Below are 16717 nucleotides of genomic sequence, written 5' to 3'. Positions count from 1 at the left end.
CAATCTCAAAATATATTTTTTAAGTTCAAGGACCAAAATGAATCTAATTGGCAAATTCAGGTACCAAAGTGAATAAAATAAGTGTACAAGTGCCAAAATGAATTTAGTAACCAATTTTAGAAGCCAAAAATTAGATTATCCCTTTTAACTTATGCAATTTAATTTAGCATAATTTTTTTTTTGAAAATTTAATCCGTATTGGTATGAGAATTACCAATTAGTTCAATAAAAATTCACAGTAACATTTTAACTGAAATAATTAACTATGTTACCGTAATTATCTATTTAATTTTGAAGATGAAAGTATCATGAAAGCATTTATACTATAAGTTAGATTATATTTTGTTCTCTTTACTAAAAAAATGAGCAAATTAGTCCTTATACGTTATATCAAAAAGCAGATTGATTCTTCAATTAAAATTTCATCTATTTCCACTATTAAAAACTAGTCATTGTACATTGACATGAGATACACATAGTGAGTCATGTGCAATTGTTCGATTATTCCATCAATTACGCTAATTTTTAGTGGTAAAAATAGTTGAAAATTTAACTAAAAGATTAATTTACTATTTGATTTAATGCATAGAAATTAATTTACTCATTTTTTTAGTAGATGAAATAAAATATAATTTGACTCATAGTATAGAAACTTTCACGATACTTTTATTAATTTTGACAAACTAATAACACTAAAAATAAGAACCCAAATTATAATAAATTAAAGTACAATTAAACCTAAAATTTTATCATAATAAAAAGACCAATCAATATCACAATTCAATATAATAGATGGACCAAAATCATAATTTGAGCATGAACGTTGTTTGCAAATCATTAAATCAAACTGCTATCTAATGTTGAAATAAAATGCAAAAAAGAACCCATATGATGGCCTAATAGTTAACGTGCTCATTGACTCAGGTGTAGTTTGAACTATAAATCGTGTTAGTCGTGTCTGTTGTTTGAGCTTTGCCCTATTCTTGTATTTTAAAAAAAAATCAACAAAAAAAACCATTTCACCACCACCAAAAAATCAAGATTCCAATTAATTTCAATTTTCATTACAGTTGCTTTGCAATAACAAAATATAATTTAGAGAAAAAAAATACAGTTTTCCAAAAAGAATCAAACAACACAGCGAAGTTTCAGTCTCTCGGCTCAGGTTTTCATCAAACAATAGCTTTTGGCTAATCATCATTAGCCTTTTAATGTTCAAAGAGATGGCATTTTTTTGCCAAAGCTCAAGCTTTTAGGGTTTATTTTATCTAACCGAATCCTTATTACTCCACAAGTTTCTCCTTCACTCCATGTTATTGATTCTTTCTCCAACAGCCTCTTAACCTGCAACATTTAAAACCAACCAAATCGGTACCTAAAATATTGGCTTTTTTCCTAGTCTGTTTGAATGGACGGTCGAGGCAGTGAGATTAGTTTGAAAAACTTTACCGATTGTCTACGACGGCCTTTTGATGAGTCTTCTTCGTTTGTTTCTAGAATGAGTTTTAGGTACTTGAATGCTGGTTGAAAAACAAGAACCATGAGTGAAAAAACAGGGTTAAAGTACCTGGAAGATCCTTGTATTATAAGAACTGGATCAAACTAGTCCCCATAATACTAAAAAAATCAAATAAGTCCAAATTATAACAGAGTTACCATTTCCTGTATAATTGAAAAAAATAATTTTCAAGACATTTTATAAACAGTAAATGTTAACTCAATTCTAATTTAGCCTTATTTGATTCTTTTTAATAGAATAGGGACTAAATTGATCCATTTAATAGTAGAAGGACTAATTTGATCAGGTCCAAAGGACCTCTTAGATACATTCACCTATAAAACACAGCATAGTTCAAGGGTAAAAATCATATTCTGGAAGAAATGGTTTGACTTACATGGGATGCCTGCTAGTGAAGATAGATGGCATTTCAAAAGACGAATTGCTTCCTTTGCGCCATGTTCATGCAAGTCGAGTGACATTTCGTCTTCCGCATCTGTGCCCCTGACAAATCCAATCAAGAAAAGGATATGAGAGAGAGAGTATAAAAAACGGGTCCATAAACATGTTGAAGAACAAGAAGCTAACCAAGTTTCGAAAATCTTTTGATTTGATTCTTCATCTGCTTGGCAAGCCTTTTCACGGAAAAATTGTCCCTGCCACACCGAATTCATCCATAATTCAGGTAATCGACTCATGACACTTGACACTGCATTCATCCCAGGCGACAGATTATGCATATATTTTACTTTACATTTTAGACGAATATTTTACCTGTTCTACAAGTCTGTTTGCTAGATCTTTATCCCCTTTAGCGAAAGCATCAATAGCCTGACAAGGAATGCATCGCAGTTAATTAGAATACAAAGGTTATCGACGTATAAATTACATCGGACATTTGATAATAGTGTCAACATGCGAAAATTGACTGCGATTTTAAAACCACAAGACTTACAGCTTTATAATATTCCTTCATTGTGCCCCTATATTCCGTCACAGCTCTTCGAAGAGCCTGGAAACCATATTCTTCATCTTCATCTGCATGTAAAGCATCGAATAAGATGAATTAAAATTTGCATATAAATTAAAGGAACTCGAGCATATTACTCATATTACTCAATACTGAGTTACATAAACTTCCAAGTGAAATGTACAATGTCGCGTACCGTCTTTTTTATCTTCTTGCAAGTGAACTCTATCAACCTTGGACTCAGAATCGAAGTCAATTAGGGGTCCTTCCACGGGTTCTCCTAATGCAATAGACCTTCTTGCTGGCCTCACTCTTCTCGTAGGCAATTCATCTAATCTCTCGGGAGCACTAAACAAAGCCGTCCAAATCTCCTTTTGGAGATCGTATCTATCCTTCATTTGTCTTGTTCCACCATTGGTGTTCAAACCTATGTTTCTGCTAGCAAGTAAAACATTTTGGGATAGTCCATTAGGAACTGTAAAGAATAAAACTTACTTTTCATGTGAAATAACTAATATGAACTCTAACAAGAAATAATAAAACTTACTTTTTGTGTGAAGGTTCCTCTGATATTGGATGCTTATCATTAGTCTGTAAAAATGGGAATTCGTAAGAAAAAAGGATAACCGACCCTGAAGATTACATAATTGAGTTTAATGCAAATAGAGAACATAAAAACATTTCTGGAAGGCAAGCTTAATACATAGAGCTTAAATTACAGACATTGCACAATGCCATGTACAATGATACATGTCACGGGGTTTTACGAACTTGATTATTAGACTAACCTTTTTACTGGACTCACCGAGAATTTTATTTCCTTCATCCAAACTCGTAGCTGACCGGTCAAGGAGCCTCTCCATACTCTTATAAATCAATAGAGAGGGAAAAGAACTGTTAGAATAACCTTCGAAAGCGTCTTATGAAGTAGAATAGCAATGAAAAAGATCAACGAACAGTAAACCAAGGCAATAGAAACTTCATTTCCCTTTTAGTACATGATACTTTGCATCGAAAAATCTGCAGAACAGCACATTTGATCCTCTGAAATGAGGATAGTATCTATACCTTTTGCATGTCATATCCACAGCTATCTGCATATAAACCGATAAATAAATAAAACTAGATTAGTGGTCATGCAAGATCATGTATGTCTGCAGACGTGCTTATGTATATAGGCAATGATTAACAGTAGGATTACCAAGAACTTCTTTGATCACATTCCTCTCAAGTTGAAATCCTGCTCCAAGCATTTTGAAAAGAAAATCTTCCATATCTTTGTGCAAACGGTCCTCTTTTGGAGGACTGGATTTATGTCCTTCTCCCCAAAGTACAGATGCCGGCCACTCCTTTGAGTCTACCTTTAAAGGTTTGGTTCGTGGATTGGAACCATTAGTCGAAGGGGCGGACTTCATATACCCCTTTCCAAGCATGCTCGAAACCATGCCTCCTGAAACCGGTCTCCATTTTTGCTTTACAGTTCTTGAATCCCCGTTTGCTTGACAAGAATTCTGAGAACCATCACTACTAGATGATTCCAAAGGTTTATCCTTTTTCAGCTCGCTATTAGTCGTATTACTAGAAGCTGAAACCAGTCTCCATTTTTGCTTTACAGTTCTTGAATCCCCATTTGCTTGACAAGAATTCTGAGAACTATCACTACTAGATGATTCCAAAGGTTCATCCTTTTTCAGCTCGCTATTAGTTGCATTACTAGAAGCTGAAACCAGTCGCCATATTTGCTTAGGGGCTGTAAAATCCCCATTCACTCTAGAACAATTCCGGGAATTATTAGCTCGGGATGATTCCAAAGTTTCACCATTTTTTCGTTCTACAGAGGTATTCCCCTGCATTCTAAACAGAATTTCACCGGCTATATCCACATTCCGGTCTGCCTCACAGTAAGCAGAAGCAATATCATTAAGTGAAAATACAGATCCGAATGCATCAAGCAAACTGTTCAATGCACTCTCCTCATCATATCTCAATCCATTTAAACCAGACACCTCCATTTCATCAAGCTTCAAAACCCCCCAAAAAAAACCATGAGGGTAAAAATAAGAAATGATTCAATGTATAATGTTTATATCAATTATCAACATTTAAAGTTTTTTTCAAAGGATGAATCACATTGGTCACATTATTTAGCAAAATCGTAGCCAACAAAAATTAAAAAAAAAAAAAGATGATTAAGATACAACAGATCTATAGCTAAAGCTAGTCATCAGCCAAAAAAAAAAAAATCAAATTTGATCAAAGAAGTATCATCATAAGCTACCACACAACTCTTGGTTCTGCCATGTTATTTATATATATATACTTAGTACAATCCACCTTTGGGATATAAAGGAGAGAGCTTTATTTTCTAAAGCTTCAAAAACAACAAACTTGAAAACAAAATATAATGATTTTAAGATTCAGCAACCAAATATTAATAACCATAACTATAATCGAAAACGATCTAACACACACACACACACACACACACAAAAAAAGATCAAATATTACCAAGTTTGGCTGCAAAGAATCAACTTCCAAAGGGGAAAAAAGTTATAATTTTTAATTCAAAGAAAATAGAGAGTTTTAAAGCACTTACCAAAGGGTTTTTCAGTGGAAGGCTTTGGAGGAGGCGAAGTTGAAATTCTTGCAGAGTTTAGTGAATTATTTATTTATTTATAAAAAAACTAAAATATTTAAAAATTGAAAAAGTCGGGGTACATTACATTGATGGAGGATGTCGGAGTAAATTCTTTATTTTTATTACGCAGAAAATCTGGCTGACTGAAATTGTTGAAATTGCTTAGAAATTTGATTTTTTTTCCCTTCGTTTTAGCTGTGTGTGGGTCTTCTAGTCTTAGAGGATATTTTTCCTCTTTTTATTTATTTAGTTTATTTTTTATATTATTTTCTCATTTTCGAGAAAAGGATTTGTTCTTAACCTTCATTTTCCTTGGGAAGTCCATGAAAATACCTAAGAATTTTCCTTGAGGAAAAATATAATAATATATAAGTATATGACTTTTAATTATACAAGAAGAATTATAAATTTTAAGATGTAAAATGTGGATTAATTAGGTAAATTTTTCATTAATGAAATATGATATTATTATCTTTTTAAGTTCTCAAAATACAATATCATTTTTTTCATAATGGGATCAAATTAACTTGTTAGGCAAATTAAATCAAAGCATTAGTCTTTGAAGGAGTTAGATCGATTGATTCTAGATCAAATCAATGGTCAAATCAATTTTTTCTATTTTTTAATATTTTAATTTTTAAATAAATTATTCAATTAAATTAGAGAACCGATTGAACTGGTAACCTGATCGCTTCGACCATCGGTCGATTTTGAAAACTTTGAACATATGAGAAAAGTTAAAAGCATAAGATATATGTCTTGTATAGATTTTGTTCAATTCTTTTCGGATTAATTTGACTTTCGTCCATATTTTCATTCGCTTTGCATTGTATTAATTAGTTCCACATTATAATAGATAAGACATATATTTAACTTATATTGTACTTTGTATTAGTAAATCTTAAAAAAAAAGTGCAAGAACAAATTTATTAAAATTTTGTAAAATTTATTTTTGGTTTTTTTATTGAATTTTATATAAACGTTAAAAATATTTCTTCATATGAAGAAGGATAATCACTCCACTAATGATTCAGTAGACTCAAAACAAAATAACTTTAGCTAAGGTCTAATAATGGTTTTAGTCCCCTCCATCATATTGAAATATGGAATTTGATGCTTCTATTTTTAATTTATCATGATTCATAAAATTGCAAATCATCACTTTAACACAACACCTACTATAATATTATAAATTATAATTAGACCCTTTAATTAGTGCATATACTTAACATTTCTCTTTCTTTCTTTTTTTATAACTAAAACAAGATATTTTGTGTATTTTTGGATGCATTAATTGTAAAAATTAAATTCTGATTTATGTTACCAGACATTTTGTTGGTCTTTGTTCTTATTACCTGAATTAACAAAGGTTTTTAAAAAAAAAAACAGAAGTCAACACGAACACATGCAAAGCTCAAAATCATAACAAGCAGAAAACATTCAGGCCAGAATTCAGATCTTGTCCACTTCACCACAATGTAAACGAAAAGGCAATATTTCGCCTACCGTTCCGATAAAAACTTCCCCTTTTTTCAGTCTCCCTCGACGATGGCAGTATCTGCCCAATTCGCGGCACTGCCATTACGAGGAATGCTTTGGAGTCTCGTAAACAAGTCGACTTGAAACATCACTCCGCAGATTTTCCCATCGTCATCTTGACAAGCTATTGCTTTTACCTTATGGAGTGGATGATCAATGCTTATAAGGCCATTGCCATTCATGAAAATGCAGCCTGTAAAATTTAACAAATACATAAATTTGTACTTTTAGCAGTAAAATGAACTTAAAAGGCAAGTTTATAAATACTTTTGGTCTAATTATTGTTTGTCCCTCAACTATATTGGAATTTGGAATTCTCTTCACTAATTGGCATAATTTTGTCACTTTACTTTTATTAGTTATCAGGGGCGAACTTAGAAAATTTTTCTGGACAGGTCAAAATTAAGTTGTATAATTTTATGAAAATTAAAATGTAATTTCACTATTTTCATAACTTATATCTTTATGATTTTTTAAAAGATTAAATCAAAATATTATCATGATTTTTTAAAATATTAAATCAAAATATTATCATTTTGGTGGGCAAAATACAATTTTACCATATACTAAAAATTTCATAAAATTTAAAAGGCCAAAAGTTGAATTTCCCATTTTAGGGGGTCGGGCACCTGCCAGCACCCCCTGCCGCCGCGGCCCCTGTTTGTAGGTCAAGATTGAAAACACTGTTAAACCTTAGCTGTTAACTGCTGCTTTTAAAGTGATGACATGGGGTTTTTACGGTAAAGAAGTTATCAGCAAAAGAAACCCACTCAACAGTTTAATGACTAGAGTTAACAGTTGCAGTTAAGGAGATCAAATTAGGCCAAATCAAAATAAATAAATCAAATCTCAAATTTCAGCATGTTAAAAGGACTAAAACCACAATTAGACCAATACTTTTACCTGGAGGAAACGAAGCAGAGGATTTTCCACAAGCCTTTTCTATGGTGTTTGGATCATCTGATAATACCAGGGAGCCATCTCCAGCCATTCCCCATTTAAGTTGAATGCTTCCTTCACGGTCCTAATTAAACATTGTAAAACAATTATGTTATAAAGTTTGAAAGGAAAACTACGTAACTGTTAAAAAAAGTAGGCATTTTGGTTATATCTACTTACTCTGGCCACAAAGAGGGTACCAGATTTAGCATCGAAAATAATGAAAGCAAATTTTCCTTCAAGATCTTTAATGACTTGGTCGGGTGGATATGGAGCTCGGTCTCGAAGAACCTTGTAAGCTTCAACCACAAGCATGGCTTCTGTTGCTTGTCTGGACAAGCCGTAATGTCGCCTGAGTTCGCAAATGTTCACAAGAGTCCCAATAAAGATGCAGAAGATGTCATCCATGACAACCATGGACCTGCTGGTACATTCTTTGTTAGATAGATCATCAAATAATTGAAAAAAGGAACCTATATATATCTATTATGTGAAAATTGATACTAGAAGTACAAGCCATAGATCTGAAAAAGATAGGATATATTACCCTGTTAGTAATAATAATAATTATTATTTTTTAATTTTAAAGCATTAAAGTTCTTAGATTATAGAACTTCTGAATTTTATGAGATGCAATATGAAACATTCAGTGTATGATCTTTATTTCCAGCCAAAGATAATTTAAGGAAAGAAAACAAGATTATATAATTCAGCTCATAACCAAATATCGAGAAGGATGAATTTTGAATACCTTGGATGCAAAGGACTCTGAGCTCCATGTGACAGTGTCATGAAATTTCCATTTGAAAGGTGGTAAAAGGTCGACTCTGGCCACAGCAACCTGAAAGTCTGCAAGATTTCTTCTCGAGTTCCCTTACCGTCAGAATCCAATCCAACTGAAGGAAGCCTGAGCTCCTCCGGTGGATTTCCTGTTGCTTTCTCAAAAACCGCCAACATTTTTGCAGAAAAACCCAAGATTCCCAAGGCCAATGCTTGCCGCAAAAACACTAATACTAAAGCTAATGCCTATCCTTGGCACCCTAAATGGAGCCAATACTTTCAGTTCATGCTTATCTCTAAATGGCTGTAGCTTTGTAACTGAAAGAATAATGATGGTTCCTTTCACTAGCTTACAGAAAAGGATTACGTTGGGGTCTATGCATGTGGCACAACACAAAGCTTTAAGTTGGGTTTCACGTGTAACCTGGACTCTGAAGCTAAGGCATGCCTTGCATGCAAGAATGGTGCCAAAATTTTTTGTTTCTTCCTCAGGTGGGCTGACGTCTCAGATCACAGCTTCCAAGAAAAGAAAAAGAAAACAGAAATGATGGGGTTATTCAGAAAAATTCAAACTGGATAGCTAGGATTAATGGATAAAGAAAGCAATTAGTATTGTTACCGTTACAACTTGCTACTCAGATCTATTAGCTTACTTTCATTGATGAATCATTCATGCCAAGCCAAGGCCTGGGAACTGAGGGAAACAATCAAACTAGCCAATTAATCTAAAAGTTGGCCGCATTGTGTATACAAATATATACTGAAAGTGCAGTCAAGTGAAAGGACCATGAATGTCCTTTACTTGATATAAGCAACTGTACAACCATAATTCAATGGATTTTCCTGTTCATACTTCATCACGCGTGGGTGATTTCTTAACATTTCCAGTGCTCGCTCCTTAATGACACCAGTGCCCATGCCGTGCACAATGAAGAGAACTGAATTTGATCCTCTTGCTGAGATAGCCATGTCAAGTTGGATTTCAGCCTCTTCCACTCGCATACCGCGGAGATCTACAGTGTTCTTTGATGTCTGAATTAATGGGCCATAAGTAATTGCACCACTTTCTGTAGCATCTGAATTACTGGGGACCTCTCTGCTCTGTTCTCCCTATAGCAAAACGATCAGAATCAGAGTTATTAAATTCAATTCCAAGACAAGCAGAAGATCATAAGCTTAAGTCATACATGAAACAAACCCAAAATGCTACTTTTTACAGTATGATTCAATGTGTCGGCCAAGGAAAGACCAACTTTATTGCATCTACATGATCTAAGTTAATATTTTGTGAAAAATATGCAGGAAACAAGCTATGGGCTATTTGTCTGTAAAAGCTTCAGGAGGCATTCAAAAAAAGGATGTGGAGAACATTGTTGGATATGTACTGAAGTGCAACTTAAATAAGCAATTGCGCTAGTAATGCAAGTATGACAACCAGTAGAACTACGGGAATAGTCATGGATTGACTTTCCCTTTCCCAGTAGCGACAAAAAGGACCTTGGAAATTGGGAGATTAAAACGAAAAGGTAAATAAATATGCATAAGGGGGAGGGGAGCTGCATTCCAACATAGTCAGCCCCACTAATCAATTGAACTGCAGGGTATATCAAACAGAGCCACCCATTACTCAACTTAGTTCTTGCTATTATTGTCCTTCACCAAAATGTTCAGCATGGTACCCAACCCGATAAGAGGACTAAAAAAATATAACACATAAAACAAAAGCAAAATGTTTAAGAAAGCATTCTTTATTACAAACCTGTCTTTCAAAACTCTGCCGAGAGCTGATCACATTATTCCGTTGGCTACTTGAAATTGGTCTAACATTACTCTTCTCAACACGGACCCTAATTTTACCATATTGGACTAGAACAGTGTCATCATCCTCAGATGCTGCAACAACAGTAGCTAACTTGTTGCCCAGTCCCTTTAAATGGACTTGCTCACCAGACACAGGTTGATATGAACTTGTATCTGTTTCAGTAAAAGAGAAACTGTCACCAGGTTGATGAGCTTTTAGAATGGAGTTAATCGCAGATTCCGATTTTTTAACCAACGAATTGAACTCCTCAGAATTAGCAGTTTGGAGCTGATTCTCAAATTCCTGTACTACAGTTTCAATTTGGGATTTTGCAGCATTTAGTTCTTGTTCAACCTTTTGGGTTTCCTTCACCCTGAGAGCTCTCTCACGCTCTTCAAGATTTTCTGCCTCACTCCTAACCTTCATTATCAAGAGCAAGAAACAATAAAAAAACAACTAAAATAAGTAAAACAGAACATATACTAGTCTAAAAAAAACGAAGTTAAGCTCTCCAATGTGCTAATAACTGGCCATATGATACAGCTTGACCTCGAATAAGCAATCAACACCTATTATCACTTCTCTTCTTGATAACAAAGAGCAAGCAGCAACAAAAAAATCATGTTCTGATGAGTTGAAATTCTAAAATCATACCTCGTGATAAAGTTTCATAATTTCTGCATGAAGAGATTCAGCTCTTTTGAACTGAGCTTCCAATCTGTTCCTTTCCTCCATTAGCGATTGTTGCAGCACAACTTTGCGCTCCTGCTGCTTTTCTGGCATTAGACTCTCAACCCACATCTTTGCTCGTTCAATTATATTTCCATCAAAACCAATTGATTTAGCAATAGTCAATGCATTGGAATCACCAGTTCTACCCCAGAGTATCTGGTAAGTGGGTTGTAAGGTCTCCAAAGAAAATTCCATGGCTGCATTCTCATACTGAGGGTCCATTTCCTTAAGGCGACTTAAATCCGCATAATGAGTTGTCACAAAAGCTAAATTAACGCGATTCTTTAGATATTGTAAGATACTGGTGGATAGAGCCACACCTTCTGAAGGATCAGTTCCACTACCAATTTCGTCAATGAGGACAAGTGATTCTTTTGAGGCTACTTCCAAGATCTCACAAATTTGTGATATATGCCCGCTAAATGTTGAAAGACTTTGTTCCAAAGACTTCAATCATAAAAGAAGTGTCAGGACAAAATCTAATAAGGAAATGAGAATTTATCACTCATAAAAAATGGTAAAACCACTACCTGGCTGTCCCCGATATCTGCAAGAACAAGATCAAACCATGGAAGTCTTGGCTGCTTCTTAGCAGGCAAATACATGCCCGCCTTTGACATAATAGATGCCAATCCCAAAGTTTTCATTGAAGCAGTTTTACCTCCTGTATTGGGTCCTGAAATAATGACCACCCTCGTTCCACATTGAACTTTAATATCTATAGGAATGGGAAAGTTGGATACAACTTTTGAAGACTTTATAGGAGTCATTTCACCACTTTTATTGCCCAAAACAGACGGACCCATAGAGTTGGATGTGATAAAATCTGTGGAATTACTTAGAAAAGACCCAAGGAGAAGCGGATGTTGCATCCCTTCAATATCTATTGACAAAGCATTATCTGCGCCATTAGAAATTAACATTTCAGATTCCTTTGAACTTAAAATTGGACAGACACCATTCACCCACTGAGCATATGCAGCTCTAGCAAAAGCAAGATCAACTTCTATAAGTCTATCCAACAAATACTTTATCTCAGCTTCTGATTCTGCTATTTCAGATGTAAGCAGGCTTAGGATAGCCATTTCTTCAGCTTTTTCAGAATTTGAAAGCTTTACTTCCATGTTGTTCAACTCAACTGCTTCTTTGGGCTCCATAAAGTATGTTGCGCCGGAACTGCTAACATTTAGAACCACACCACCTGGAAGTAGATATTTATGGGTAGCCTTGACACCCACACACATCCTTGACCGCCTCTTGGTTATTAAAGGTTTATCAATGCCTCCGGCCTGAAATATACTAACTGATACTTCTTTCAACAGAGAATCCAGATTTTCCATGTTCCTCTTCCTTTCTTCTCTAATAAGCTCCAATTCTTCACTTGCTCTACCAAGGATAGTTGAAAGGCTGCAGTCTATGCAAAATCCTATCTTTCGCTCCAACTCCAACTGAAAATTGCAACCTTGAAGTATTTCAAGTAATGGAGTGTACCTGGCAAAAAATTCAATAATATGAATTAGATTCTATAAAACTAAATTTAACATTCATACAGTCAGGTTATATATTTAATTTCATAAAAGTAAACAGGAAACAAGCAGTGCAGAGTTGGATCTATAGCACCTCGAAAACAATATTAGACCCTTACTAAGACAAGATATCATATGACAGACTGCCCTCTCCCAATTGAATCAAACAAAAATAAGAACCTTTCAGAGACACATCAAATAAAGTTGCTTACACCAAAATCATTTTAAACTAAGATACTAAAAGTCTGAGGTACCTACACTAGGAAAAGCAAAATATGAAAACCAAACTCTGTTAAGATCAAAAGCTCGAATCCTTAAAGAAACATAAAATCAATTTCTGGACTTGTGAAAAGAATCAAAGCATTCATCACCGTAACTGACCTTTTCTTGCTACGTATAAAGATAATCCTTTCAACTTGAAGCTTTAACACTCATTAAGACACGCCTTGAAAGCAATTACAAATCTTTTAGACATGTTGTTCCTCAGTATTATATGTGTATTTATCAGTTATCACTAATCCATTGTATGGACAGTAAGACCAATACGAAAACTATAACTCCAACCGTTTCTAATATATAATCATAAGCCATTACAAACTATTAACAGTTTTTTTAATGCAGATTAAACTTGTGTCAAAAAAGCAAGAGAAAATTGAAAATAAATTTATCATACCTCTCCAAAGAACCACCTTCAGCGATAGCTGCCAACTTCTCCGAGACAGCTCTCGCGGCACCGAGCATCCTACGAACTCTGCAAAGCTCCCTTACTGTTAGCACCTGTCCTGAAGCCGCGGAATGAAGGATCTCCGAGACGTCTTCGATTACAGAGAGATCCAACGGTTCCGACTTCAAGGCCTCCAAGGCGTGCAAAGCGGAAGTGGTTTGGTCGAGAAGCTTCTGGGACTCTTCCCGCGATTGACCCACGGGAATTGCGGCAGCTTTGGTGAGGGAGAAGGCCATGGAAGTAGATGTGAAGGGAGAAAGGTAATTGCAAAGGGAAGGCCATTCTAAGGTTTTTAGGGTTTCGCTCTGGAGAGTGGTGACGAGTTCAGATGAGCGTTGATCGGCTGAGTTGGCGAGCGAGCAGATGAGTTTGTGCCGAAAGGGTCTTTTTGAGAGAGAGTGGTGGCAGAGACGGTGGCGGTACGAGAGAGACGGAGGGTTTTGGAGGGAAAGGAAATAAGTGGAGAGTTGCATGAAGATTATTTGGATTTCAGTTGGATGGGCTTTTCCTTATCCATTTCTGTTTTTTAAACCATACCAAACGTTGGCCGCTACGCGCCACAACATGTTGTTGATTGCTTAAAAAAAATATTTTGTGCAGAATAAATTATTTTTAATTTTTAAAAAATATTTCTAAAAAGAAGAAGGTAAAAATTTTAACTTTTATTCTCTTAAAAGCACTTTTAGTACTTAATTACTTTTTTACCCCTCTAATAACATAGTATTTTTCTTTTTTTTATTCTTGATGCTTAATTACAAATGTGTTAAAATCATTAATTAAAAATAAAAAAATATTTTTTAAAATACTAATTACAAATATTTAATGATTATATTTAAATATTTAAAATATAGTTTATATATTTTAATTAAATTTTATAAATAATTAATATTTATTGTTTAAAAATACTTAAATTTTATATTTTATATATTAAAATATAATAATATTAACTAATTTAAATATTATTTAAATGCATATTTGTTACTTGATAATAACATGTCTAAAATAGACATTTTATTTCTGAAAATTACTTTTTGACAGCAATACTAAACACTCAAATTTTAAACCAAACTTTTCAAAAGCACTTCTCAAAAATATTTTTCCACGACATTTTTCAAAAGTAATGAAGAACTAGCCCGTAATTAATCTCGGAAAATGACTTCAATAAAATATATAGTTTGTATTTCCCTACTATGCACAGATTAAATATATATTAGTAAATAATTATTCTTAAAAATAAATAAATTAAATAAATTGTAGCATATATTATGTGTTATGTCATAAATTAAATTTTATCTAATTGAATGTAATTGTGAAATGCATTTTGAGAAATGGAATCGATTAATTTTTTTTAATTTTTTCATTTAATCAATTACAATTTTCACATTTTGTTTATTTGTCTTGTGCTTTTATTTTATAATAATTTTTTATTCGATCTTTGTTTGATTTTATATAATATTTTATAATATTTAGTAACAACATAATTTAAAATACACATAGCATAAATATAAAATAATATATATCATGCAAAATATATATTAATTAAATTATACAATAAATTAAGCATTTATTAAATTAAAAATTAAATAGCATCATAATCAAAAACTAAAATTATGTTTAAATTTGAAATAAAATTAAACATATATCATAAAAATAACTTAATTAGTTAAATATAATGATGTGGATAAAATAAGATATTAAAATAAAATTACTTAAATGTATAATTGGAGCTAAAATGAAATTAATCCAAAATCTAGATTTTAATATTTACTCCCAGGTGAAGTTTCATTATTAATAGAGTTTTTAATCACTTTGACTCTTCTATATTTTTTTTTCTCATTTTCACTTCTCTGTTTTTTTTTCTTTCTTTAGATGAATCGGTATATTTTCTAAAACTCTTTCTTTTTCTAAAAAACTAACCACCATCATAAACATCATCTTCGACTAACAATGCCTTCAATCAACATTAAATTCACTTCTCTTTTCTTGATTTCATAATAAGGCCATGGATGCTTAGCGAGGATCCTCGTACATGGTGAATAACCAAATTTCAATTGAAATGAAATTTTTAGGATAAATCAATGCAATTTAGGAAGAATAAATGAAAGGACATCAATTCAAATCCTGAATTTTCGAATTGAGAGAGATATTGAGAAAGATCAAGAATTCTTACTATTTCTTAAATTCATGGACCCAATTCAATTTAGTAGCATCTTTCATTCACATTTTTTCCACAAAGAACGCTTTATAAAACTCTTAAACCCTTGAATTTAGAATATCTTACTTTCACGCAATTCACATGGTTCAACAAGCAATCGATATTTCAAGATCAATAGTGTAGTACTATTTATAATAGCGGTCCTTATATATCGTATTAAGGATCAAAATATTCTCAAGATCAAACTAAAATCTATTAAAAAGTTAAAAATGATCGTGTTCCATGAAAAGGACAAATTCTAAAAGGAAATATTATACTTTCTTTTCTTTTCGCTCGTGTATATTTCCAACTCCTACATTTCATTTGTAGATACTATAAAATAAAGTAATGAAACAATCCAAATTAACGTGCTACACATAATTACAGCTATAGGGAAAGAGTGTTTCAAGTTTAAAAGATATTGTAATGCCGAGAATTTTAGTAATTCAAATCTTTATTTTCTTATTTCAACAACTAAAAACTTTATATACGATGATATCTATCAAAAAATATAAAAAAAGTCGAATAAAAATTATTGTTGATTATGAGTCTTGTATTAATTATAGTTAATTATAAAATATAATTTAAATTTGGTATGTATTACCTAATTATGCTCTTTACAATATATGTTACCTTTAATTAATTTTTTAAAAATATAATAAACAATTACACATGGGAGAATTATATAGTGACAAATGATAGATTATAAGCCTGCCATATAAAAATTGTTTTTCTTTTTTATAACTTCATATATATATATTAGATTAATTTAAAATAGTTTAATTTACTATTTGATCCTTGTCTTATATTCATTTTTTTTTATTTTAGTATCTAAATTATCACTTTTGTTCCACTTTACCCAATATATTTTTAGTGCTACATTATTAATCTCGGAAAATGAGTTTAGTAAAAGAATTGGATTAATTTAAAATAGCTTAATCTACGATTTAAAAAACATTACACGTGGAACATTCTATTGGACACCGGCAATTTTAAAGTAGAATGAAACTAAAATGATAATTTAAATACCGAAGTGGAAAACCAAAAGTAAGTACCAAAATGAAGTTTTAATATAATCCAAGAACTAAATCATAAATAAAACCATTTAAAATAAAGGTCAAGATTGAGTTCTACCACACAAAGCCCGACATTCTGTAAAAAAATAAAAAAATCCAACCTGACTCCTTTAGTTTTTAAATTTATTATAGATCTTTTATACCAAATGAAAATTAAATATATTATACAATAATATAAATATTAAAAAATTAAGTCGCTTATATTTAAAATTTTACTTAAATATATATAAAAATTAAATAAAAATTATATTTTTAAAATATGTAAAAAGTAATGACATGAACCAACCCATGAACACATGT

The 16717-nt window shown here is 32.4% G+C and overlaps 3 protein-coding genes across 9 annotated transcripts; all 3 read right to left on the bottom strand.

Moving 5' to 3' along the window:
* Positions 1 to 1017: 1017 nt before the first annotated feature.
* LOC107925259 (putative nuclear RNA export factor SDE5) lies at positions 1018 to 5348 on the bottom strand. Of its 5 annotated transcripts, XM_041102726.1 has the most exons (13): positions 5192 to 5328; positions 5065 to 5086; positions 3670 to 4489; positions 3537 to 3562; positions 3257 to 3334; positions 3016 to 3059; positions 2665 to 2903; positions 2454 to 2536; positions 2273 to 2329; positions 2087 to 2154; positions 1896 to 2002; positions 1450 to 1520; positions 1018 to 1344 (listed from the first exon to the last, which is right to left on the bottom strand). In XM_041102726.1, the coding sequence occupies exons 3-13, from the start codon at positions 4478 to 4480 to the stop codon at positions 1216 to 1218; spliced, it is 1713 nt and encodes a 570-aa protein (XP_040958660.1). In that variant the 5' UTR covers positions 4481 to 4489; positions 5065 to 5086; positions 5192 to 5328; the 3' UTR covers positions 1018 to 1215. The 5 variants fall into 5 exon arrangements, with proteins under 5 accessions (XP_040958660.1, XP_040958661.1, XP_040958662.1 ...); XM_041102727.1 differs by lacking the exon at positions 5065 to 5086 and having other exon boundaries at positions 3670 to 4359; positions 5192 to 5348; XM_041102728.1 differs by lacking the exon at positions 5065 to 5086 and having other exon boundaries at positions 5192 to 5344.
* Positions 5349 to 6400: 1052 nt separating this feature from the next.
* On the bottom strand, positions 6401 to 8551 carry LOC121222296 (stem-specific protein TSJT1). Of its 2 annotated transcripts, none has more exons than XM_041102729.1 (4): positions 8336 to 8551; positions 7765 to 8008; positions 7549 to 7669; positions 6401 to 6838 (listed from the first exon to the last, which is right to left on the bottom strand). In XM_041102729.1, the coding sequence occupies exons 1-4, from the start codon at positions 8539 to 8541 to the stop codon at positions 6639 to 6641; spliced, it is 771 nt and encodes a 256-aa protein (XP_040958663.1). In that variant the 5' UTR covers positions 8542 to 8551; the 3' UTR covers positions 6401 to 6638. The 2 variants fall into 2 exon arrangements, with proteins under 2 accessions (XP_040958663.1, XP_040958664.1); XM_041102730.1 differs by having other exon boundaries at positions 7765 to 8005.
* A 373-nt stretch (positions 8552 to 8924) lies between these two features.
* On the bottom strand, positions 8925 to 13656 carry LOC121222295 (endonuclease MutS2). Of its 2 annotated transcripts, XM_041102724.1 has the most exons (5): positions 13097 to 13652; positions 11428 to 12388; positions 10820 to 11344; positions 10124 to 10585; positions 8925 to 9474 (listed from the first exon to the last, which is right to left on the bottom strand). In XM_041102724.1, the coding sequence occupies exons 1-5, from the start codon at positions 13618 to 13620 to the stop codon at positions 9163 to 9165; spliced, it is 2784 nt and encodes a 927-aa protein (XP_040958658.1). In that variant the 5' UTR covers positions 13621 to 13652; the 3' UTR covers positions 8925 to 9162. The 2 variants fall into 2 exon arrangements, with proteins under 2 accessions (XP_040958658.1, XP_040958659.1); XM_041102725.1 differs by lacking the exon at positions 8925 to 9474 and having other exon boundaries at positions 10286 to 10580; positions 13097 to 13656.
* Between the last annotated feature and the right edge of the window lie 3061 nt (positions 13657 to 16717).

This window comes from Gossypium hirsutum, chromosome D10 (genome assembly GCF_007990345.1).
Source record: "Gossypium hirsutum isolate 1008001.06 chromosome D10, Gossypium_hirsutum_v2.1, whole genome shotgun sequence".
NCBI lineage: Eukaryota > Viridiplantae > Streptophyta > Magnoliopsida > Malvales > Malvaceae > Gossypium > Gossypium hirsutum.
Note: the sequence above shows the minus strand (reverse complement) of the source record. Positions and strands in the feature narration are given on the sequence as shown.